Raw genomic sequence first — 25,099 nt, forward strand, 5'->3', positions numbered from 1 at the left:
GGAGAAGAGTTTAAAAACAGGCCTTTGCTATTGTTTACTAAGTCCCTTGTTAGAGAGTGAGGGTAATGTTAGACCATGGAATTTAAGCTGGATATGGAGAGAAGAGAGGAGAACATGAAAGACTGAGGGAAAGTGAAAAGGTAGTAGGGTCAATGGCATGCTGCCTCACTAAACTGTTTCCTGAGATCTGCTCTGTTCTTTGACCTCACATCTTTTTTTTTTTTTTTTTTTTAATTTATTTATTTTTGGCTGTGTTGTGTCTTCGTTGCTGCGCGCGGGCTTTCTCTAGTTGCGGTGAGTGGAGGCTACTCTTTGTTGCGTTGCACAGGCTTCTCATTGTCATGGCTTCCCTTGTTGTGGAGCACGGGCTCTAGGCACGCGGGCTTCAGTAGTTGTGGCATGTGGGCTCAGTAGTCATGGCTCGCGGGCTCTAGAGCGCAGTCTCGGTAGTTGTGGCGCATGGGCTTAGTTGCTCTGCAGCATGTGGGATCTTCCTGGACCAGGGCTCGAACCCGTGTCCCCTGAATTGGCAGGCGGATTCTTAACCACTGTGCCATCAGGGAAGCCCGACCTCACATCTTGAATACAGTTTTCTCTCTGCCTGAAATGCCCCTTTCATACTCAATTTAGATGACATGTCTTTTACCTACACCCTTACTTCCTTACTTCCTCTGCAATGACTACTGACATATAGAAAACGCTCAATAAATGCTGAAAATTGAAATTCTTCACTTTAGTTTGGCAGGTAAGATGATTTCAAACTGGGAAGATTGTGAAGTTTTACCTGCAGATTTTCCTACTCAGTAGCCAGTTCTAGACTTGAACACAGTGATTCTCAACTTCGTGTTCTGCTTCAGTTTGCTTATCTGATATTATTCACATGAACAGGGTGAGGGTAGCACTCTCTTCTTCTTTCCTACTTGGTACTTAGTTGGAATTCCCTTCTTTCTTTCCACTGATCTTGGATTGGTGTCTTTATGCTGCTGTGAATGGATGTTTAAACATATGACCTGCAGTAAACTTGTGAGTATGGTAACTCGCTGCCTTATAAGTTATTCTTTTTTTTTCTTCAGTTAATTTTAGAAGACAAGTGATTATTTTACTAATTATAGACTAATTAACTAATATAACTAATCAAATAACCATAGAATCTTTTTAAGGAGAAATTTTGAAGTCCAACTTTTCATGCTATAGTTGAAGAAGCGGAAGCCTAGAGAGATTAAATGACTTGCATACATCAGTTAGCAGAGCTAGGGCTAGAAATGCACATTTCTTAGCTCCCAGTTCAATACTTATTTTACTACCATGACACCTTTCCTGATAGGATATAAGAGCAATGATTCTCAAACTAGAAAATATGAAGTTTTGTGACAGGTAATATCCTCTAAAATCATATAACCAAAATAACAGTTTAAATATGACTAGCAATCTTAACAGTCTTGAAATGGCTGTGTTTTTGCCATGAAATTGTTAGTAAAAAAAATGTGGTAGACTTGTTTTTACTATTATGGTTATATTCTGAATTAATTTTGTATAATTAAAATGGAACACATGAATCTTTTCTTTAAAAATCTGAATAAGTGAATGTATAGAGAATTTACTCTAATTTGAATATTTAAAGACTAGTTCCTAATCTTGTTTTTTTGGTTTGTTTGTTTTTAATAAACTCTTTCAGAAAGATGAGGTCTATCTTAATCTGGTGCTGGACTATGTTCCGGAAACAGTATACAGAGTTGCCAGACACTATAGTCGAGCCAAACAGACGCTCCCTGTGATCTATGTTAAGGTATGTAAAAATGGAACAATTTCCCATTTTAGTTATTATGAACAAGGGAGAGTGCTGGGTCTATTTTAACTATATTATTACATCTTGTTCTGAGGGGGGAAAGCTGCAAAGTAGGTATTGCTAGAGTTTCATTAAATTTTTGTACAGTTTTAAAGCGTGAAGTCTTCCCTTTTTAAACTTTCATGACGCGGGTATTAAAGATACTTGTCATCTTTCTGACAAATGAACTTTTTCACAGACAATTATGGGTTTTTATTTTGCTACCTATAGCACCTTTTAATTTAATTTCTTATAACCCTTATTGTGCCACAGGCTGAAATAGGAGCAAGCATATCCTATAAAATTATAAAAATATGGTTATAAATATTACCAAATGCAATGTTTTATTGCCATTTATAGATATAGTGTGTCCATAGCTGAAGTTTAAACTTTTCGTAATTTTAAATATGCACAGGCTCTATTAAGGTGTTAATTAATTTTTGGTACCTGATGTCAATGTCATCTTTTTTATTTGATACAACTCATGTTAGAGTGGCTTGCAATTTATCCAACATAATTATGACTGAAGTTGTGGTAGATTATTAGAAACAGATTATTTGTTTAACTATGACATTGTGAAAATTAACTAGGAGTTAAGTTTAAAAGTTCAGCTTTCTAAGTATAATTTTTTGCATTTTACCTTTTATACAAATAGCTCTAGAAAATAAAATGGCATTGATTCTGAATGTTTTGAGTACTGAAGTTTTTACTTAATAGTTATAGTTTTAAACTTTATAGTAATAAAATGGATTTTGCTGATGGGATTACTATAGTGGTGTTAATATGTTCCTCTGTCCTCAGTATTTCCTGTAAATTGGTGATTCAGTATATTTTTGTAGGAGTCAAGACCACTTCATATGTAGATGATACCTTATGTCAGTGCTTTATCTGACTTTTAACTCTCTTTTTGTTGTTTTTCACCAAGATACTGGTATCTCTGATTTGAATCATTTCAAAAGTTCCTTTCATGGTATATAACTTTGGGGTAGAGGTCAGAAGGTGAGGAGTCAGAAAAATTTATAAGTGAACCAGAACACTGACCTTGGAACAAATAGAAGGTTTAAGATACACTCACTTTCTTCACAAAGACTGTCTCTTCTCCAGTCAAGAGTCTAATTCTTTCTCCCACACAGACCCAGTTTCTCAGTGTATGTTGTTTTGTAATAAAATTGAAATAAATATTCTTTTAAATTGATGTCAGTAGTCATCTAGGATCTGTTTTTAAATGGCATTTTGAAGTCTACTTAATTCTGAAGGATATTAACAGGAAGAATGGTGTTGCTATTAATAGATTTACTGATGTCTTGATAGTCCATTGATAACAGATTTTCTCAGTTCACGTGTGAGTTTTCCCAGACCTCTGTATCAATAACCTCTGGCCCTGACAAAGGATGATGAACTTAAAAAACAGAAGACTTGGCTTCTGGTCTAAACATTGGTACTTGTTAGTCACATGATTTGGAATACCCCTCTGAGTTTTTAAATCTGTGTTTAGGGGAAAAAAGGTTTGTGGTGAGATGTTAGTAAAATAAAAATTATAAAAGCACATTGTAAATTTTCCTTTTTTAAGTTATTAAAAGATGGTACAAATATAACATTGGTTAACTAAACTATAATTAGCTAATGGATAGAGAAATGACATAAAACTTGTTTAAGAAAGACTGAGTGCAAACAATCCCCAGCTTTTCACTATTCTTTTCTGGAAATCTGTTACTTTGTTTCCTGCGTAAGGACTCTGAATTGTTTGGGATAGAAAGTAAGTATTCAATTAATTTTTACTCTTTATTCCAGTTGTATATGTATCAGCTGTTCCGAAGTTTAGCCTATATCCATTCCTTTGGAATCTGCCATCGGGATATTAAACCACAGAACCTCTTGTTGGATCCTGATACAGCTGTCTTAAAACTCTGTGACTTTGGAAGGTAAGCTAGCTCTCTTTTCTTCTCCCTTCCTTCCCTCCTCTCCAGCCCCACCCTCCCACCCTGTATACTCTTTTCGTTACCTTTTGTTACTCTTACTCAGGGACTATAAACTAGTGCAGTTTCTTGTGAGGGTAGTTTTGGTAACTTCTGTCAGAATTTTAGTCTTTCATCCAGCAATTTAACTCCTAGGAACTGTTCCCTTACAAATACTCACACATTTACAAAATATTGTATATACCAGGATTTTTATCATAGAATTGTATATAAATGGCTGGCAGTAGGAACATTACCAGATAAATTACGGTACATAATACATACAATGTAATACATGCAGCTGTTAAAAAGAAAGGAGTAGCTCTCTGTGAATGGAAAAGGAATGATCTCTAAGAATTATTAAATTCAAAAAAGCAAGGTCAAGACTGTATAGTATGTTCCCTTTTGTATTCTAAAAACACAGAGAGTATAGGCATATGTACACAGATGCATAGCTTATTTTTGGAATGATATAAATTCATAACATTGTTTGCTCCTAGGAGCAAGTCCCATTTGTTTATATTTGTTTTTATTTCCGTTACTCTAGGAGGTGGGTCAAAAAAGATCTTGCTGTGGTTTATGTCAAAGAGTGTTTTTCCTATGTTTTCCTCTAAGACTTTTATAGTGTCTGGTCTTACATTTAGGTCTTTAATCCATTTTGAGTTTATTTTTGTGTATGGTGTTAGGGAGTGTTCTAATTTCATTCTTTTACGTGTAGCTGTCCAGTTTTCCCATCACCACTTATTGAAGAGGCTGTCTTTTCTCCATTGTATGTTCTTGCCTTCTTTGTCATAAATTAGGTGCCCATATGTGCGTGGGTTTATCTCTGGGCATTCTATCCTGTACCACTGATCTATATTTCTGCATTTGTGCCAGTACTATACTGTCTTGATTACTATATCTTTGTGGTGTAGTTTGAAGTCGGGGAATCTGATTCCTTCAACTCCGTTTTTCTTTGTCAAGATTGCTTTGGCTGTTCGGGGTCTTTTGAGTTTCCATATGAATTGTAAAATTTTTTCTTCTAATTCTGTGAAGAATGCCATTGGTAGTTTGATAGGGATTGCATTGAATCTATAGATTGCTTTGGGTAATATAGTCATTTTCACAATATTGATTCTTCCAATCCAAGAACATGGTATATTTCTCCATCTGTTTATGTCATCTTTGATTTCTTTCATCAGTGTTTTATAGTTTTCTGAGTACAAGTCTTTCGCCTCCTTAAGCAGGTTTATTCCTAGTTGTTTTATTCTTTTTGTTGCAGTGGTAAATGGGAGTGTTTCCTTAATTTCTCTTTCTGATTTTTCGTTGTTGGTGTATAGGAATGCCAGAGATTTCTGTGCATTAATTTTGTATCCTGCTACTTTACCAAATTCACTGGTTAGTTCTACTGGTTTTCTGGTGGCATCTTTAGGATTTTCTATGTATAGTGTATGTCATCTGCAGACAGTGACAGTTTTACTTCTTCTTTTCCAATTTGTATTCCTTTTATTTCTTTTTCTTCTCTGATTGCTGTGGCTAGGACTTCCAAAACTATGTTGAATAAGAGTGGTGAGAGTGGGCATCCTTGTCTTGTTCCTGATCTTTGTGAAAATGCTTTCAGTTTTTCACCATTGAGTATGATGCTTACTGTGTATTTGTCATATATAGCCTTTATTATGTTGAGGAAGGTTCCCTCTATACCCATTTTCTGGAGAGCTTTTATCATAAATATGTGTTGAATTTTGTCAAAAGCTTTTTCTGCATCTATTGAGATGATCATATGGTTTTTATTCCTTAACTTGTTAATGTGGTGCATCACATTGATTGATTTGTGTATACTGAAGAATCCTTGCATCCCTGGGATAAATCCCACTTGATCATGGTGTATGATCCTTTTAATGTGCTGTTGGATTCTGTTTGCTAGTATTTTGTTCAGGATTTTTGCATCTGTGTTCATCAGCGATATTGGTCTATAATTTTCTTTTTTTGTGATGTCTTTTTCTGGTTTTGGTGACAGTGTGATGGTGGCTTCATAGAATTAATTTGGGAGTGTTTCTCCCTCTGCAATTTTTTGAAAGAGTTTGAGAAGGATAGGTGTTAGTTCTTCTCTAAATGTTTGATAGAATTCGCCTGTTAGAATTCGCCTGTGAAGCCATCTGGTCCTGAACTTTCGTTTGTTGGAAGATTTTTAATTACAGTTTCAATTTCATTACTTGTGATAGGTCTGTTTATATTTTCTACTTCTTCCTGGTTCAGTCTTGGAAAATTGTACCTTTCCAAGAACTTGTCAGTTTCTTCGTGGTTGTCCATTTTATTGGCATATAGTTGTTTGTAGTAGTCTCTTATAATCCTTTGTATTTCTGCAGTGTCAGTTGTGATTTCTCCTTTTTCATTTCTAATTTTATTTATTTGCATCCTCTCCCTTTTTTTCTTGATGAGTCTGGCTAAGGGTTTATCAATTTTGTTTATCTTCTCAAAGACCCAGCTTTTAGTTTTATTGATCTTTGCTATAGATTTCTTCATTTCTATTTCTATGATTTCTTTCCTTCTACTGACTTTGGGTTTTCTTTGGTCGTCTTTCTCTGGTTGTTTTAAGTGTAGGGCTAGATTGTTTATTTGAGATTATTCTTGTTTCTTGAGGTGAGGTTGAATTGCTGTAAACTTCCCTCTTAGAACTGCTTTTGCTGCGTTCCATAGGTTTTGGGTCATCATGTTTTCATTGTCATTTGTTTCTATGTATTTTTTTATTTCTTCTTTGATTTCTTCAGTGATCTCTTGGTTATTTAGTAGCACACTGTTTAGCCTCCATGTATTTGTGTTTTTTACAGTTTTTGTCCTGTAATTGATTTCCAGTCTCATAGCGTTGTGGTCAGAAAAGATGCTTGATATGATTTCAATTTTCTTAAATCTTCCGAGGCTTGATTTGTGACCCAAGATGTGATCTGTCCTGGAGAATGTTCCATGTGCAGTTGAGAAGAAAGTGTATTCTGCCACTTTTGGCTGGAATGTTCTATAAATATCAGATCTATCTGGTCTATTGTGTCATTTAAAGCTTGTGTTTCCTTATTTACTTTCTGTTTGGATGATTTGTCCATGGGTGTAAGTGGGGTGTTAAAGTCCCCTAATATTATTGTGTTACTATCAATTTCTCCTTTCATGGTTGTTAGCATTTGCCTTATGTATTGAGGTGCTCCTATGTTGGGTGCATAAACATTCATAATTGTTATATCATCTTCTTGGATTGATCCTTTGATCATTATGTAGTGTCCCTCCTTATCTCTTGTAACAGTCTTTATTTTAAAGTCTATTTTATCTGATATGAGTATTGCTACTCCAGCTTTCCTTTGATTTCCATTTGCATGGAATATCTTTTTCCATCCCTTCACTTTCAGTCTGTATGTGTCCCTAGGTGTGAAGTGGGTCTCTTGTAGACAGCATATATATGGGTCTTGTTTTTGTATCCATTCAGCCAGTCTGTGTCTTTTGGTTGGGGCCTTTAATCCATTTATAGTCAAGGTTATTATCGATATGTATGTTCCTATGACCATTTTCTTAATTGTTTTGGGTTTGTTTTTGTGGGTCTTTTTCTTCTCTTGTGTCTCTGGCTTAGAGAAGTTTCTTTAGCATTTGTTGTAAAGCTGGTTTGGTGGTGCTGAATTCTCTTAGCTTTTGCTTGTCTGAAAAGCTTTTGACTTCTCCATCGAATCTGAATGAGATCCCTGCTGGGTAGAGTACTCTTGGTTGTAGGTTCTTCTCTTTCATCACTTAAAGTATATCCTGCCACTCCCTTCTGGCCTGCAGAGTTTCTGCTGAAAAATCAGTTGATAACCTTATGGGGATTCCTTTGTATGTTATTTTTTGTTTTTCGCTTGCTGCTTTTAATATTTTTTCTTTGAATTTAATTTTTATTAGTTTGATTAATATGTGTCTTGGTGTGTTTTTCCTAGGGTTTATCCTGTATGGGACTCTCTGTGCTTCCTGAACTTGGGTGACTATTTCCTTTCCCCTGTTAGGGAAGTTTTCAACTATAATCTCTTCAAATATTTTCTCAGACCCTTTCTTTTTCTCTTCTTCTTCTGGGACCTCTATAATTCGAATGTTGGTGCATTTAGTGTTGTCCCAGAGGTCTCTGAGATTGTCTTCAATCTTTTCATTCTTTTTTCTTTATTCTGCTCCTCAGCAATTATTTCCACCATTTTGTCTTCCAGCTCACTTATTCGTCTTTCTGCCTCAGTTATTCTGTTATCGATTCCTTCTAGTGTATTTTTCATTTCAGTTATTGTGTTGTTCATCTCTGTTTGTTCTTTAGTTCTTCTAGATCTTTGTTACACATTTCTTGTATTTTCTCAATCCATGCCTCTATTCTATTTCCGAGATTCTGGATCATCTTTACTATCATTACTCTGAATTCTTTTCAGATAGATTGCCTATTTCCTCTTCATTTATTTGGTCTTGTAGGTTTTTACCTTGCTCCTTCATCTGTGACATATTTTTTAGCCATCTCTCTTTTTTTTTTTTTTCCCCTAATGGGTGGGATTGTGTTTCTGACTTACTGGTTGTTTGACCTGAGGCTTCCAACACTGGAGTTTATAGGCTATTGGGTAGAGCTGGGTCTTGGTGCTGAGATGAGGAACTCCGTGAGATCTCACTCCAATGAACATTTCCTGAGGCCTGAGGTTCTCTGTTAGTCCAGTGGTTCAGACTTGGAGCTCCCACCGCAGGAATTTCGGCCCAACCCTGGATTCGTGAACCAAGGTCCCGGAAGCTGCCTGGGGCAGCAAAAAAAAAACAATAACAAAGTAAAAAATAAACAGATATGTTAGAAAGAATATAAAAATAAAAGTATAGATGAATCAACAACCAGAAGGCACATCAGTACCATAATAGTAAAAAAGAGGAGGAGGGAAAAGAAAAAAGAAAAAAAGGGGGCGGGGGGAGGCCTTGGCTGTGTAGGGCGGGGCCTAAGCAAGGGTGAGGTTTGGGCGGTGGGCAGAGCCAATGCTCAGGACTGACAGGGCTGGAAAAGGCCCTGGGGGCTGTGGGGGGTGGGGCTTAGGCTCAAGGAACAGAAGGGACCCAGGTTTGCCCCCCCCAGCCCTGGTCTCAGAGGGTGGGGGACCTCACAGGGGAGCCCAGCAATCTTCCTGGGCTCTAGTGGGTGGGGCAGTTGCCCTCTGCTCCTTTCCCTCTCCTCCCGGAGGGCCCCTCCCACCTGCCTCTCCTGTTCTCCCCTCGGCCTCCTTCCTATGCCCCCAAGGACCCACGAGACCTGGAGGGGGCTTTGGAGGGCAGGGGATCAGTCTGGGAGCTCAGCAGGCTGCCTGGGGCCCCAGTGGGCGGGGCAGTCGCCCTCTGCTTCTCTCCTGTTCCTCCTGGATGGCTCCTCCCGCCTGCCACTCCTCATCTCCCCAGCCTCCCTCTTATGCCCCCAGGACCCACATGGCCTGGTTGGGGCTCTGGAGGCGGGGTACTGGCTTGAGAGCTCAGCAGGCTCCCCGGCCCAAGTGGGCCAGGCGGTCACCCTCTGCTCCTCTCCTTCTCTTCCCAGAGAGTCCCTCCCGCCTGCCTCTCCTGATCTCCCTGGCCTCAGGGGCGCAAATCCTGTCTGGCCTCCACTTCTCCTCCCCCCTCAGTCCCCCTACTTCCTACCGGTTCACTTTGGGGTTCCTACTATCTCCTTGGGTGTCAGCGTTCCCCACCAGCGGCTGGCAGGCACACTAGTTGTGGGGAGAAGCTAACTCTGTGTCTTCCCACACCACCATCTTGACTCCGCCTAGTTCACTTTTAATAGCTCTGATAACAAAGCTGCCTTTTTTGTTTTTAACGGCTAGTTTGAGCAAGTAGAGTTTGGGATACACTTTGAAGGTAGCTCCATCAAGTGGCATTTCTAATATTACCTTCTTTATCAGTGAATTTTCTGACTAAATAATTGGAATCCGTCTTGTTAATTTAGAAAATTCTTTATAAGGTAGAAAGGTTTTATCAGTTTTGCTGAAAAAGTGTCTTAATTTTCATGCAGCCTAAAAACAGGGATTAGTGTTTATTAGTTTATGAAATGGCTGCTGTATGTCAAACCTTGGTGAGAATGTTAAATAAACTGCCTCCCACCTTCAAAACTTGTGATGAAGGAAGACCAGGTTATGGTCAGACTTATCATCGAGCAGAAATAAATGGAAGAAAAGAAAGCTCAAACTGAAACCTTTGTGACTACTTTCATCTATCTCTACTCTGATTTTCCTGTACCTTTACCTAAAAAATTTTTTTACCTTTTCTTGTTACTTACTTTTTTACTATTTTGATTTTGTTGTTTGTATTTATTTCCTGTATTTATCTTTCCTTTTATTTTATGTCAAAATGGTTAGCTTTTATAGCAGTTTATTTATTTCAGTGTGTCTTCAAGTTTTCTTGAGAGGTACTTCGAAAGAAACTAATTTTAATGTTTAAAATACATGCCACAAAGTATTTGGGAAGGAAAGTTGGATTAAGAGAATGTGTGATTTAACTTACGACAGCAGAATTAGAATTCATGGACTGTGAATTATCTCTGCCCTACAGGAAAGGGCCTATCTTTTTTTATTGGATAACGAATGTTTAGACAGTTAATAAATTGACCAAATGGTGGAAAAAAATAAAGTAGATTGGATCTGCAAGCTTTGGGATACTCACTCTGAGTCAGAAGTCAAATTTTAAGAGAGTGGCCAATTTCTTACCTTTTTAAAAAACATATTGGGTAAGCAGTATTCATTCTTATATTATAATCTATTACTGTGCTTTTTGGTGAGGGGAAGTACCTCTCATTTTTCTGCCCTTTCTTCTTTGTATTTTAAAGGTGGAATTCAGGGAACAAGAGCAGAAGAAATTCAACATTTATCATTTTGTGATTTTTTAAAAATCTTTTTCCTCAGGTGACAGTTAACAAATGCATTCTTTAAAAGTTACTGTTCTTTTTTCAGAGTGATATGTTAAAATTATAAGTTTGTTTTGTCAGAGATAGTTATGGTTTATATTTTCTTTTTCTTATATATTGCATGATTGGAATTATGGGAATCTTACATAAGCATTGTGCTGCGAATGATAGCAGTTTACGATAGCAATGATACGGTTTAGATTTAATTTAAAGAATTTCTGCTTTTGATTTTTTTATTAGTGCAAAGCAGCTGGTCCGAGGAGAACCCAATGTTTCGTATATCTGTTCTCGGTACTATAGGGCACCAGAGTTGATCTTTGGAGCCACTGATTATACCTCTAGTATAGGTAAGTAATGGACCTGAATATAATGGCTTGTAATTATTTATTGCATCTTGTTTTTAGTAATTTAGTATTACTAATCTGTACTTAAATATAAATATGCCTTGAAATATATTTCTTCTTAAAGATTGATATGCAAAAATGTGTAGAATTTAAGATATATTTACTATTCTACTTTTACGTTTCTTGTATTATAAGCTACTCCTTTGTGATTGTGTGATTTCTTTAGGATTACAGTTATTTTTAACTTAAAATTTTAAATAAATTCTAAGTATACCTTTTCTTCACTTAAAAAAAAAATTCCCCTGAAATATTCCCTTCTGAGCTTGATCGCCAGTTGGAGAATTTGCATCCATTAAGTTTATGATTAAAGTGGTAGGATGACCATATTACTGACACTCCTGCTGTGCTGTCTCAGTTGGTTATTTAAGTCAGCTCAAAAGGAACAATCTGATTTTTCCATTAGTAGTTTGGATAAACCCACCGATTCTGTAGAATTTGTCACAAAAGACCTTTAATGATAGAAGGAATTGAATAGAGACAGTTTGCTTCATTCTTCATTGACCTCCTCGTCTACCTCATTTTAGCCCACTAGTAGTAGTGCACATACAGAGTGTGATCAGTTGGACATGAATAGGAAGCTAAGAAAGGAGCAACCTTAGGGTGGCATGCAGGTGGAGGTCAACTTTATTTTATTGTTATACATTGCTTCTGAAGAGAATTCCCTAGTCCAAAAGCATACAGATACCAAACAAACAAAAAAATAAATGCGGTTTGCCTCTTTTATTTATTTATTTTTAATTTATTTATTTTATTTTTGGCTGCATTGGGTCTTCATTGCTGCACGTGGGCTTTCTCTAGTTGCAGCGAGCGGGGGCTACTCTTCGTTGCAGTGCATGTGCTTCTCATTGCGGTGGCTTCTCTTGTGGAGCATGGGCTTGGTGCGCGGGCTTCAGCAGTTGCGGCACGTGGGCTCAGTAGTTGTGGCTCGCAGGCTCTAGGGCGCAGTCTCAGTAGTTGTGGCGCACGGGCTTAGTTGCTCCGTGGCATGTGGGATCTTCCTGGCCCAGGGATCGAACCCATGTCCCCTGCATTGACAGGCAGATTCTTAACCACTGCACCTCCAGGGAAGTCCTGGTTTGCTTCTTTTAAAAAAGTCATGACCATATTATCTGACATATTAAGGCATGTTTACATAAACCTTTAACCCTCTTAAGAGTATATAACGTCTATAAATGTCCATGTGCGTAGCAGTTCTTTGGGAATACTTCTCACAAAAAAAGGGCCAGTGTAATCTGTTTCCTCTACTAGGAATCAATTTTCTGGATATTATGAGTATCTGCTTTCCAGTAGCCTCCTTTGCATGACTAAAACCAGATTCTGCTCTTCTAGGCGTAGGACTCACCATAGGCCACTGATACAGCTGGGGCCTTTTGAACCCTAACAAGCCTAGATTTGGCTTTCCCTTTTAGATTTAGGATACTTGCTTCTTAGACTCTGGAAGACTTATAAATAAACAAAAATAAATATATTTAAAAGTGTTCTAATACAAATATATTTTGGAAATATTTTTAACAATGGTATTAAAAGTGAAAGAGTAGCTGGACAAAATCAACTTCAATTTCTTAAATGAATTTTCTGTCATTATTTTTCCAAGCCAGTAAAATGTAGTCATTGGAGCAGGGATTTCCAATTCCTCTTTTTTTTTTTTTAATTTAATTTTTATTTTATATTGGAATATAGTTGACTTACAATGTTGTGTTAGTTTCAAATTCCTCTTGTTAGTGCATCTTACATCAGACTGATAAAATTATTTGTTGTCCCCATGCCATTCACCATTCTTCTCCTTCCCTACTGGTAGATGGAAAGCCCAGCAATGATTTATGTTCATCTCCCTAAAACACTTGTTTGCTGATTCATACAAAACCCAGGAATCCAGAAACTGAAAATTAGCTTTTTCTTGCAGGAAGTCTTAGGTAATGGGCTCTAAATAGAGTGCCCATATAATTTATCTTTTCATTTGGTAATACTTTTTAAGAGAGAAAGGGGATGCTCTTCATAATTATCCCAGGACAGTCATTTAGACCAGGACTATCGTGGGTAAGCCAGGATGTACGCTTTATTTTTTTTATTTAGTAAATTTATTTATAAATTATTAAAATTTATTAATTAAATTATTTTTTTAAAGTTTTCTCTCAAGATTGAGGTTTCTGCTTTGACTTAAAAGTGAATTATATTTTGTAATTTGTAAAATAAAATGTATTCTTCTATCTTTGCATTTTAAAATATTCATATGTTTAAGCACATTTTTGTCAGTCATATTACAAGACAAAAGTTAACCATTTAAAGTATTAAAATTTTTTTCTCAGAAATTTCCATTGGCTTACAACCCTGTATATAGGAGATTAAGCCCTTGCTTTCTGCTACTCTGTATAAGTACCTGCCAATGTGAAGAGAATGTATCACTTTGACTTGTTTTTAAGTATAATAAGTAAATAATCATGTGCTATGTTTTCATTCTATAATCCCTATCTTGGTTGTTGAAGACTTGAACATCTGGTATTTGATAATTAAATAGATATTACCCTTTATTAGAATATTCTTATTGTCCTGTTTCCTGTTTAGTAAGTTTAACACAATTTTAAAATGCATTAAGGATAGTTTGATGGCTTTTTTCCCTCTGTTTTGGATTATACAGTCTTTTCCTTGTGATATTTCTCTGACCAAAGTAAAATTAGAAAATGAATACAGTTTTTAATGCAACTTAAGCTACAGAGTATTAATAAGCTTTTGTTTTCTTTTCTCTTCAGATGTATGGTCTGCAGGCTGTGTGTTGGCTGAGCTGTTGCTAGGACAACCAATATTTCCAGGGGACAGTGGTGTGGATCAATTGGTAGAAATAATCAAGGTGAGAAGATTGGATCAGAATTTTTGAACTGGAAGGAATCTTATTGCTGTTCTCTAAGAATCCATATCTGTCACACACGCATGAAAAACTGAGGAAATGGAGAACATGATCTAAGATCACATAGCAAGTTTAGCTATGGAAGAAGTTTAAGAACCCAGCTTTTACTTTCTAATTGAGTTATTCTCTTGTTATGTGACACTAGAAAAGCTATTTTGGCTATCTGATGCAAGAAAGGGATATATCTGTTATTTAAAGTACTTAAAAGCAATAGATCACTAAAATGTATATAAACTGAATAAAAACCCAAGCTATGTCTATTTTTGTTCACCATGTGCTCTCTGCTCATAATACTCCGCTGAGCACATAGGAGATGCTTGTATTTAGTCAATATTTAAATATTTATAAAATGAAAAAATGAGTATGTATGACTAGACCACTTGATAGAAGCAGAATTTTTACTTATAATTTAAGTAAATTTTTACTTATAATTTTACTTATTAGGTCTGTCAACACCTTTATTAACAACATCAGATCCAAAGTAGTATTATTTTGGAATTCATATTGTCTCTTAAGAACAGCAGCACTGACATTTTAACGTTTTTAATATTTGAGATCTTAAATAAGTTCTCAACCCCCCTTTAGTAATATCTAGTGTCTCTGTATTTAGACCACTAGATTGGTTGATTCTAAGGTTATAGTTTGTCCAAAGCAACAACACCTACTGTCTATTAGTCTTTATTCTTGATTTTCCAAATGTTTCACAGAAGTGGAAAATTGAAAATCTCCTTAGAGGTTATGTAGTCCAATTCTCCATCCAATGAAAGAACCTTCTTAGTTACATTCCTGACAGATGATTTTTCAGTGTTTTCTTGAATACTTCCAACATCAGATCGCTACTTTGGAATGCAGCCTGTTCTGTATCTGGGCAGCTTGAATTTAGTGTTTATTGTGCTGAGCCTCAGCAGCTTTTTTATTTATTTATTTATTCATTTAAAATTTTTTGTATTTTATATTGGAGTATAGTTGATTAACAATGTTGTGTTAGTTTCAAGTGTACAGCAACGTGATTCAGTTATACATATACATTATCTATTTTTCTAAATCTTTTCCCATTTAGGTTATTACAGAGTATTGAGCAGGGTTCCCTGTGCTATTCAGCAGGTCCTTGTTGGTTCTCAGTAGCTTTTTCTAGTTATACACAGGATGGTGATTAAGTTATTTTAAAATCCTTGTACTTCATTTATAAGAATATGTTACTTTTGATAAAATGATTTTGCTAGGTATCAGTGTGTGCAAGTGTGGTTGAAAACACCCATGTGTGATCAAGAATCTTCCTTACTATCTATATAATTTCTTATGATTTGCACTTGAGATCACTGATATTTTGCTGTCTTTTTTTAGTAACCATCTTTTAGTTTCAAATTGAAACTTTAAACTTAGTTCAACAGATCTACTTTCTTCCTGATTCCCACACTACACTCAGATCTAAGTTCAGATAGTTTGATTTCCTTGTTTCCTAAAAGCTTATGTATTCTTCATTATTATTCAAATTAGTATTCTAATACAGGAGTTGGCAAACTTTCTATAAAGGGCTAGATAAAACATTTTAGGCTTCGTGGGCTAAAATGAAAGTTAGGGATGTCTGAGATATATTGGATTGGGCAAAAAGTTTGTTCAGTTACTGAACACGTTGTTCAGTAAAGTTCTTCGTGAAAATGAAAAATGTGTCTTTTCTTTGTACTTAAAACCGAACGAACTTTTTGGCCAACTCAATATAACAAAAAAAACAAATTTCCACAAATTTTTCATTGATGAAATTCAAGTCTGCTAATTAGAGGAATGGATTTCTTTTGAGGGGGCTATAACATTTCTCTTAATTGGGGTTCAAAGTCAGTGTTTCGTATCATCAAATTGATTGCAAATGTTTATCTTTAAAATCAGTTCTTAGTTCCTGGGCCCTTCCTACATGAACAGAGATTGGGCCATAGTTTGCTGACCCTTAGTCAGTACAACCATTCAGCATTTCTTGTATCCCCAGGCTTTCAGTTGATGTACTTGAGTTTACCATACTACAATTCTCCTGGCGTATTGACATTCTATTTGTCAAATATGTTTAGCTTATTAGAACTGCGTCATTTCTCTACTGATTATAGTTTAGAACTGTGTGATGGTTTATTCTTTGTCATTAATTTTAATGAATTCATACATGACACAAATGAAATTGCTTAGGAAGCTGAACTGAATATCTGTGATAAATCCTATATCTCATATCTTATAAACCTTTAAGTCCAGAGCTTATTTCACCACTTTTTGTCAGTCCTTGTAATTCAGTTTTCTACTAATATTGGTCTGTGCTTATTTAATTTTAGTAGAAATTGTCAATTTGTTACTGATGGTTTAAGACTTCATTTTTATTTAGGGCTTATTTGTTGCAAGCTTGTCCATGATTAATTTGTTGTAGCAGGCCATCTCTAAAACAAAACACTCTTTTCATTTATATGTTATCTTGTCATCTTGCATTTATACATAGTCATCACCTACTGAAGTTCCAAGATCACTTTCTATAGATGTTTTGAAGATGATATAATGGAGTTAACATCCCAGGGCAGTTTGGGATATCAAGCTTCTCAGTCCCTTTTACAGTTTTAAGCAGTACTACCCAGGATAAATGATATATCAGTATTAGTTTACCACCCATTTGGTGACCTAAAGTTATACATTACATTGAGGTTAATTAATAGACATTGTATTGGGGGGTGTGTGTATGTGTGTATAGTATAGCTCTAAATCTTATTGCATGGAGGTTAATAAACTTTTTAGGGATTTTGTGTGTTTAAGTTAGCTCTAAGTCTTGTTGATCCTGTCTATCTGTACTTTACATATTGAATATCTGTGATGTTTCATTGAAATAAGAACTCTTAACTAATTCTGATATAACTGTTCCAGTTTTCCTGATCTAAGTTGTATGTCAGAAAAGAGTTGTATAGGTTAGCTTTCGAAGTTAAATGTATTAAGACATTTTATATTTTAAGCAAACATTGTCATTTCTGCTAATCGGGACTTCAAGAATAGATTTGAGTTTTCCGTGAAAAGTGGTCTCACAGTTGCCCAACTCAAGTCTCAGCTTTTTTGAGATGTTAGTCATGCACACTTAGTCCTTTCGGTAACTAGGGAATCTATGTCACTGTTCCTTTCTGCTCTTTACATTTTCTCTCTTGAAAGCCTCATGGGTATTCCTCTGGAGTATCTGGAGGTAGCTGACGCAGCCCCCCACACCCCTGCCCCCAGTACAATAGGTACTCTTCTCTCTGATTTTGAGTTTATGCAAAAAGTGACAATCGTACAGCAAACTTTATAAATTTTAAATGGTAGAATTACCTAATTATTTTATAAACTTTCTGAGCAGGGACTTTCTTTTATTGTTGTGTTTTAATATCCAAGGACACCAAAATAGTTTTCAGTAAGTATTTAAATTAATCTACTAGATCATTGTTCATTCATGAATTTGGAATTACCTGGGAATTAATAAGAAAAGTTAGTGTGATTGTATATGTTGTTTATTAAATTTTATTGGCTTGGATGTCCATGCCAATAATTTACAGAATGAGTAACACAGAGTATTATTTGAACTGAGCTAACTTAGCTTAACCTTAACCTCCCTACTTACCCTCAAATAAGGCTTTTGAAAAATATTTAGAATAAAATTAAAATACATCTTCAGAGTAAGTTAGAAGTATAAGGCAGAATGGAATTGAAAGTCATGAGAAATCATTTTTAAGCATGAAAAACACTTAGCTTTCTGAAGTTGATTTCATACATAGGATTATCAGATCAGAATCTCATTATGCCAGTTAATCTCTGAGTATCAAAAAGTGCTTGGATTTTCAAAGCATTTGTAAACAGAGAGATTCTGCTTGGGACTTCTCAGATAATAAGATTTTTTTTTCTTAAATTCTTCCTTAACGTACTAGTTAAAATACCCTTAAGAAATATTTGATGTGATTTCAGATACCTGGATAAAAATAAAACATTTCGGGAGAACATCTGTCGGGAATTTCACAAACCATAGGTTCAGTGATATAGCATTGTCCTTTGGCACCTCTGCCATAAGTCATAGCAGTGGGGTTAAAGAGTCTTCTGAAGACTTGGAAAAGGTAGTATTTTTTAATGATGATTACTTTTTTATAATTATATATGCTATAATTTTATATGCTCAAAGCAGAAAATATACCCAGACACAAATGCAAAGAAAAGAACAAAAGTAATCACTTTCTGTTCTGGTACATCATGAAAAATAACTTCTGTGAATATTTTTATATACTTTTCTATGCATATGTATGTTAAAACAAAAGTGCCATCTGTTTTGTAGACTTTTTTTTACTAAATAATTAAATGTATTTCTCATGTGAAGAAGTGTATGTTGACTAAGTGATTTTTTTAATGACTGCATAGATTCTATTGTAGATTCTATTCTGAATACATAATTGATTCTGAAAAGAATAATATAAAGATAAAGTGATAAACTATTTGTTTTGAAAAGAAATTACATATTTAGCTTCTCAAAGATTTGATCATTAACTTCCTTATATAAATGACAGAGGTCCCCAAAATTCCCCAGATGGATTGAAGTTGAAGCAGTCTAGGAAATTCTGGACCTGGGAATGCTGTAGGTTTTACTAATAGTTTCTTTCCTGCCTCCAAATTTTAAAATGTAAATTTCAAGTAAGGAAAGGCAAGCTTCAGTCCAGAGTTGAATTTTTGGATTAAAATATCACAGAACTTAATATTTGAAAGAAACCAACCATTTTGTAGAATTTCAAGTTTTAAATGTATTAATGTTCCTAGAGATATACTTTGATTTATTCCATAAACATTTACTTATGCTTTGTAATAATTTGACCATTTCTTTCTAATGGAAGAGCTTTAAAGGCAGAAGTAGTTAGAGTCCACCTCTAGATGATAGAATTTCTCTATAGCTTTCATAACTGTAGTAGCTAGCCTTTTAAATGTGGATATATCTCTTTTAGAAAAACATGACATTAAACATATAGATCTTTTTTTTTTTAATTTTTTATTTTTATAGTTGATTTACAACATTGTGTTAGTTTCTGGTGTATGGCAAAGTGATTCAGGTATACGCATATATGCATATTCTTTCATGTTCTTTTCCATTATAGTTTATTACAGGATATTGAATATAGTTCCCTGTGCTATACAGTAGGACCTTGTTTATCTATTTTATGTATAGTAGTTCGTATCTGCTAATCCCAGACTCCTATTTTATCCCTCCCTCATTGGTAACCTTACCCCTTTGGTAACCATAAGTTTGTTTTCTGTGTCTGTGAGTCTGTTTCTGTTCGTAAATAAGTTCATTTGTGTCATATTTTAGATTTCACGTATAAGTGATATCATATGGTATTTGTCTTTCTCTTTTTGACTTACTTCACTTAGTACGATAATCTATAGGTCCATCCATGTTGCTGCAAATGGCACTATTTCATTCCTTTTATGGCTGAATAGTATTCTGTTTTGTGCGTGTGTAAATACGTACACCACATCTTCCACATCTTTTTTATCCATTCATCTGCTGATGGATATTTAGGTTGCTTCCATGTCTTGGCTGTTGTAAATAGTTCTGATATGAACATTGGGGTGTAAAACATACTTAAATAATTTGTTATAAGGCAATTAAAATTACATAATTTCCCTTTTAAAATAACTTTACTAAGCTATTGTTTAATTTTCTCTTAGCAATAATTACTCAATTTAGATATTTGTGTAGATGGCTTTTACACAGGTAAGAACTAGTAAAATCTTAATCTCTAGCAGAAACTTTAGAAATTTGAAAGTAAATAACAGATCCAAATAATCTTTTGATTATGTTATTATAGCTAAGTAAGTGGACTTCATTTCTTGTGATGCCTATCAGTAGAAAAAGGTTTAGCAGTGGAGAGTGGGATTAAGGAGAGAGAGGGAAAAAAGAGGATTTTCACTTTTTACTGTTCTGTGATGTTGATTTTTTTTTTTTTAAACAATCAGCTTTTTGAAATCCCAGGAACTATGAAAAAAACAGATGTTTTCAGTTGTTTTGTGCCAGAATCTTTTGTTAGGAAACAAATAAAAACAGTTACATAGAGTTAAGAGAGCTGCATTTTATTACAAATGTCTGTCTAAATCATTGTTTTCCTGGTCTTCCAGTTTGACTGATGGCTCTTTGCAGTATAATTTATAGACAAATAGATCAGTGATTATCTCGCCCCTCAGAAGTCTACATTGTCAAATATTGGTAAAATACTGCTAATTATAAAAGCTACCACTCAGTGAGAACTTCCTCTGCACCAGGCACTGGGCTAAGCACTTTACATATATTACCACATTTAATCCTTACCTTAATCCTAGAAAGATGATAATGACAAAGATGAGTACCACCACTACTGTTATCTGGGAGGGGTTGGGTGGTAGGAAAATCCTGTCTGATTCATCTTTAGCTAAATTGGTGTCCTCTATTCACGGTATTTTGTAGCTCTGGGGAAAACAATATGATACGTAATGTCAACTTGTTGTCTAGAACCCATTAATTTAGTATTTTTAAAGTGTGACCACAAAATAAAGGAAACAGCCCCTAAATCTTATTGTAATGAGTATACGAAATCAGTTTGTGATGTCTTTGGACTAGATTTAGTTGTGCTTCATCTAAAGCAATCAAGGTTGTAATAGTGGATTCCTTGCTTTCAAGTACAGCTCAGTGTCATTTTCATCATCTTTGTTTAGCAAATAGTTTAGCTTTCAGTTATCTCCGTATTATGAGTTGTTTAGCACCTGTGTGTGCACTCTCTCCTGTCTTAACATTTTCACCATTAAACAGTCTTTCAGACAGAGGTCTCAGATATTAACTAAATCAGAATTTAATAAGTATAAAATACTTTTTTTCCTAAGTTTTTTTGACGGATCCATGACGTATCTTTGCTAACATGCATTTGGAGCTTAATCATATGTTACCTGGTGATATTTCTTGTGCTGTCGTATTATAGAGCTCTTGTGTTGTTAACAGACTGCAGGGACAGCATGTTAAACTTAGTTCTCTCTCCTTTTTCCACTCTCCAGAACAAGTAAGTACACCCCATTACACATTGTGGTACAGATTTTTACTTGTAATGTATCAATATAGTATGCAATATATAAAAAAAATTTTATTGCTTTTTTCATTCTTGTATTATTGTTTAAATTTTTCTATGTTTATTACTGACTAGAGCAAAAACTTTTAGTAGCTTTTGGATCATGGACCTCTTTGAAAATCTATTCATAGCAGTGGACTCTCCCCCAGAAAAATGCAGTCATGCCAGAGTTTTGCGTATGATATCAGATGAACTTTGGACTTTCTGAAGCTCATCCAGAATCCCTAGCTTAAATATCCCTATACTAGTGCAAGGAACTATGGTTACAATTTGTAGTAACTGCCTGCAGTATAAATATTATGTACATAATATCAACGTTTTAAAAATAAGTGAATGAGTAAATGAGTATTAGAATAATCATTTTAATGTAAAACTCCTCAACTACGTCTTTACATTAATATGTTGTACATAGACCAGAAGAAACATCAAGTTTTAAGTAACTACTATGAAATTTTACTGACTCTACAGTAATACTAATACTTGGTTAAATCTCTGTGCGCTTATATGTAAGTGTGCCCAGGCACAGAGAAGTTATTTCCTGGCAATGTGGTCTAGTTTAGCTTTTGACTTGAGAATAATGACATCCATTTGAAATCTTTACTTTCCCCAAAACAAGCAGTATAAAACGATTTACTAAGTTGCCAGGATATGTTTTATTTATGCAAAGAAACTTTTTTCACACAGACCTAAGTTTCATGACGTTGTGACCTCAAAACTGTTGTACTGATAGTTATAGTTTACAACCCGACTCAGAAGACCATCCACAGAATTACTCTTTGTGGGATATAATACACTTCACGTATCAACTGCAGATTCTTCCACATGGTTGCATTTTGAGTTTTTTGGTGTGTTTGCTTAATTTCAGGGTCCAATATAAAGAAACACTGGAATCTTGTAGAGGGGCATTTATTTTGTTAAAAGCATACTGATTGACATTTCATATTTATAAAACAAAATTTTTATTTTATTGATACATATATAATAGAAGGAAAACATGAAGAATATCTTGGCTTGTGGTGCTATGAAGAACTATAGTGTTAGTGATTCTCAAAGGAAGCAAGAGCTGGGTGACGTGTGTATAAAATGTTTACGTGTCTCAAAGCGGAGTGTGATTTTTAAAAGTTTGAGAAATACAGTGAGGTGTTTTTTTTTTTTTAACCCAAGAGATTCTAATCCCACCCCTAGCCCCTTTTCTGTTTTGTACTCCTACCTTGAGCATACCACTATGGCTGAGATTCACCTAGAAGAAAAAAGGCCTTTGACTCCTGTGAATATGTATTAACCAAGAATGACTTTTTTACTTTAGGTTGAATAATTTGCATAATCAAAACAGTAATCACCTTTTTCGGGGGGAAGGAGGGTACTTGTTGCCAAATATAAAATTTTATTCAGGAAGAAAAAATGAGAGTCAAAACAATCTTTAAAAAAAAGAGTAAAGTCATACTTCCCATTTTTGAAACTTATTGTGCATATACAATGGAATATTATTCACACAAGAAAGAAGGAAGTCCTGCCATTTGTGACAACATGGATGGACCTTAGGGCGTTGTGCTAAATGAAATAAGCCAGAGAGAGAAAGACAACTACTGCATGGTATTCCGTGTGTGTAGAATCTAAAAAGAAAAGAAAAAAGTCAAGTCATAGAAACAGAGTAGAAAAGTGGTTACCAGGGCTTAGGGAGGTGGAGGAAATGAGGAGAGGTTGGTAAAAGAGGACAGACTTTATAAGATGAATAAGATCTGAGGATCTGATGTAAAACATGGTGGCTATAGTTGATAACACTCTTAAATGTTCTCACCAAAAGAAGGAAGGAGGGAAGGAAGGGAAGAAAGTGTGAGGTGATGAATATGTTAATTAACTAGATGGTGGAAATCCTTTATATGTATATAAAATCACCACTGTGTACATTTTGTATGTCTTACAATTTTATTTGTCAGTTAAACCTCAAGAAAGGGTTGGGGGAAGTATAGTACTGACATGAGTGTAGGCATGTAGATCAATGGAGTAGAATTGAGAGTCTAGAAATAAACCTTTACATTTATGGTCCGTTGACCTTTGACAAGGGCAGTTCAACAGGGCAACAATAGTCTTTTTAACAAATGGTATTTGGGCAACTGGATATCCATATGCAAAAGAATGAAGTTGGACACCTACCTCTTACATCGTATACAAAAATTAACTCAAAATGGTTAGACCTAAACATAAGAGCCAAGACTATAAAACTCTTAGAAAGAAACATGGGTGTAAATCTTTGTGACCTTCAATTAGGCAGTGACTTTTTAGATACGGCACAAAAAGCACAAGTGACAGTAGAAAAAACAGATACACTGAACTTAATCAAAATTTAAAAATTTGTGTCTCAAAGGACACCATCCAGAAAATTAAAAGACAGCACACAGAATGGGAGAAAATTTTTGCAAATCCATATATATGATAAAGGACTTGTATCCAGAATAAGGAACTCTTACAACTCAATGATAAAAAGACAGCCCAGTAGAAAAATGGGCAAAGGATCCGAATAACATTTCTCAAAAGAAGACATACAAATGACCAGGAAGCACACATACACAAAAAAGATGCTCAACATTGTTAGTCATTAGAGAAATGCAAATCAATACCATAATGAATACTACATCACATTCATCAGGACGGCTAAAATAAAGACAGACAATAACTAGTATTGGTAAGGATGTGGAGAAATTGAAATCTTCATACATTGCTGGAGGGATTGTAAAATGGTGTAAACAAAAAATGGTTTGGAACTTCCTCAAAATATTAAACATACAGTTACCATATGACCCGGCAGTTCCATTCATAGGAATGAATTGAAAACATTTATCCACACAAAAACTTGCACATAAATGTTCATAGCAACATTATTTATAGCCAAAAAGTAGAAATGTTTCAAATGTCCATCAGTTGATGAATGGATAAAGAAAATGTCAGACACAAAAGACCACATGTTAATGTGATTCCATTTATATGAAATGTCCAGAATAAGCAGATCTGTAGAGACAGAAAGTAGATTAGTGGTTGTCAGGAATTGGGGAGTGTGGAAATGGGAGTGACTGCTCATGGGTGCAGGGCTTCATTTTGGGGTGATGAACATGTTCTAAAATTAGATAGCACTTGATGGCTGTATACCTCTGGATATACTAAAAAAAAATCAGTTCTATACTTTAAAGGGGTGAATTTCATAATATATGAAGTATATCTGAAAGATTTTTGTTTTGAAGACTAGAGTGAAGGCATCTGTCTACCTACAGAACTTTTGGTCAGGTCGTGTTGCTGTTTTCACCGTATTTTAAGAAAGGCAATAAACTCTGACCATAGTTTTGCAAAGGACTCAGATCAAGTTAAGTGACAGATGGCACAGGATTAAATGGAGTACAGCATGGACACATAAAGGGACCCTCCTGTACTAGTTTATCCCCTCTAGGCTGAGAAAATGCTTTAGCCAAATTGTTTAGTTGTGTTCAAATAACATGACAGCTTGATGCTCTTTTCTTCACTGATGTTCCTAATGGGATTTTAAGATTTGTATTGCTGCACCTTTTTGCCGGGGAAGGGGTGGGGGGGGTGGTCCCTTGCCTTTTGGAAATCAGTGGAGAACCCTGAGAAGGAAACATTGCATACACCACCAAAAAAACAAAATTCTTATACCAAAATCTCACTCATATATTGTAAGAAAGAGGTAGATAGAAACTGGATAAAATCTGTGTCTCTTGAGAGTTAAGTATTTTGGCTACCTACATCTAGTGGATTTAAAAAAGGAAAGCCTGTAAATTGTAGGAATATACCAGAGGACATAGCATTTTATATCAATCCTGTGGAAGTGAAAATGTGTAGAAATGATTCCAGTGTCAATAGAGTACTAATATTTTGAAATAGAATAGCTCAGTAACATCTTTTCTAGTTTTCTAATTAGAGAAATTTGTCACATTTATGATATAGGCAGCCAACTTGACAGTTATGCAATTTGAATAAACATTTCTTTTATGCAGAAAGG

At 35.1% G+C, this 25,099-nt stretch overlaps 1 protein-coding gene across 4 annotated transcripts in view; it reads left to right on the forward strand.

Moving 5' to 3' along the window:
- Positions 1-25,099, forward strand: part of GSK3B (glycogen synthase kinase 3 beta) — a 198,677-nt gene that overhangs the window by 121,049 nt on the left and 52,529 nt on the right. For all 4 annotated transcript variants that reach the window (XM_059921032.1, XM_059921035.1, XM_059921034.1 and 1 more), the window contains exons 4-7: positions 1,676-1,786; positions 3,617-3,747; positions 10,907-11,013; positions 13,818-13,915. In XM_059921032.1, the coding sequence (XP_059777015.1) occupies positions 1,676-1,786; positions 3,617-3,747; positions 10,907-11,013; positions 13,818-13,915 (447 nt within the window). The remainder of the gene's footprint in view (positions 1-1,675; positions 1,787-3,616; positions 3,748-10,906; positions 11,014-13,817; positions 13,916-25,099) is intronic.

The sequence above is a fragment of the Balaenoptera ricei genome, chromosome 4 (assembly GCF_028023285.1).
Source record: "Balaenoptera ricei isolate mBalRic1 chromosome 4, mBalRic1.hap2, whole genome shotgun sequence".
NCBI lineage: Eukaryota > Metazoa > Chordata > Mammalia > Artiodactyla > Balaenopteridae > Balaenoptera > Balaenoptera ricei.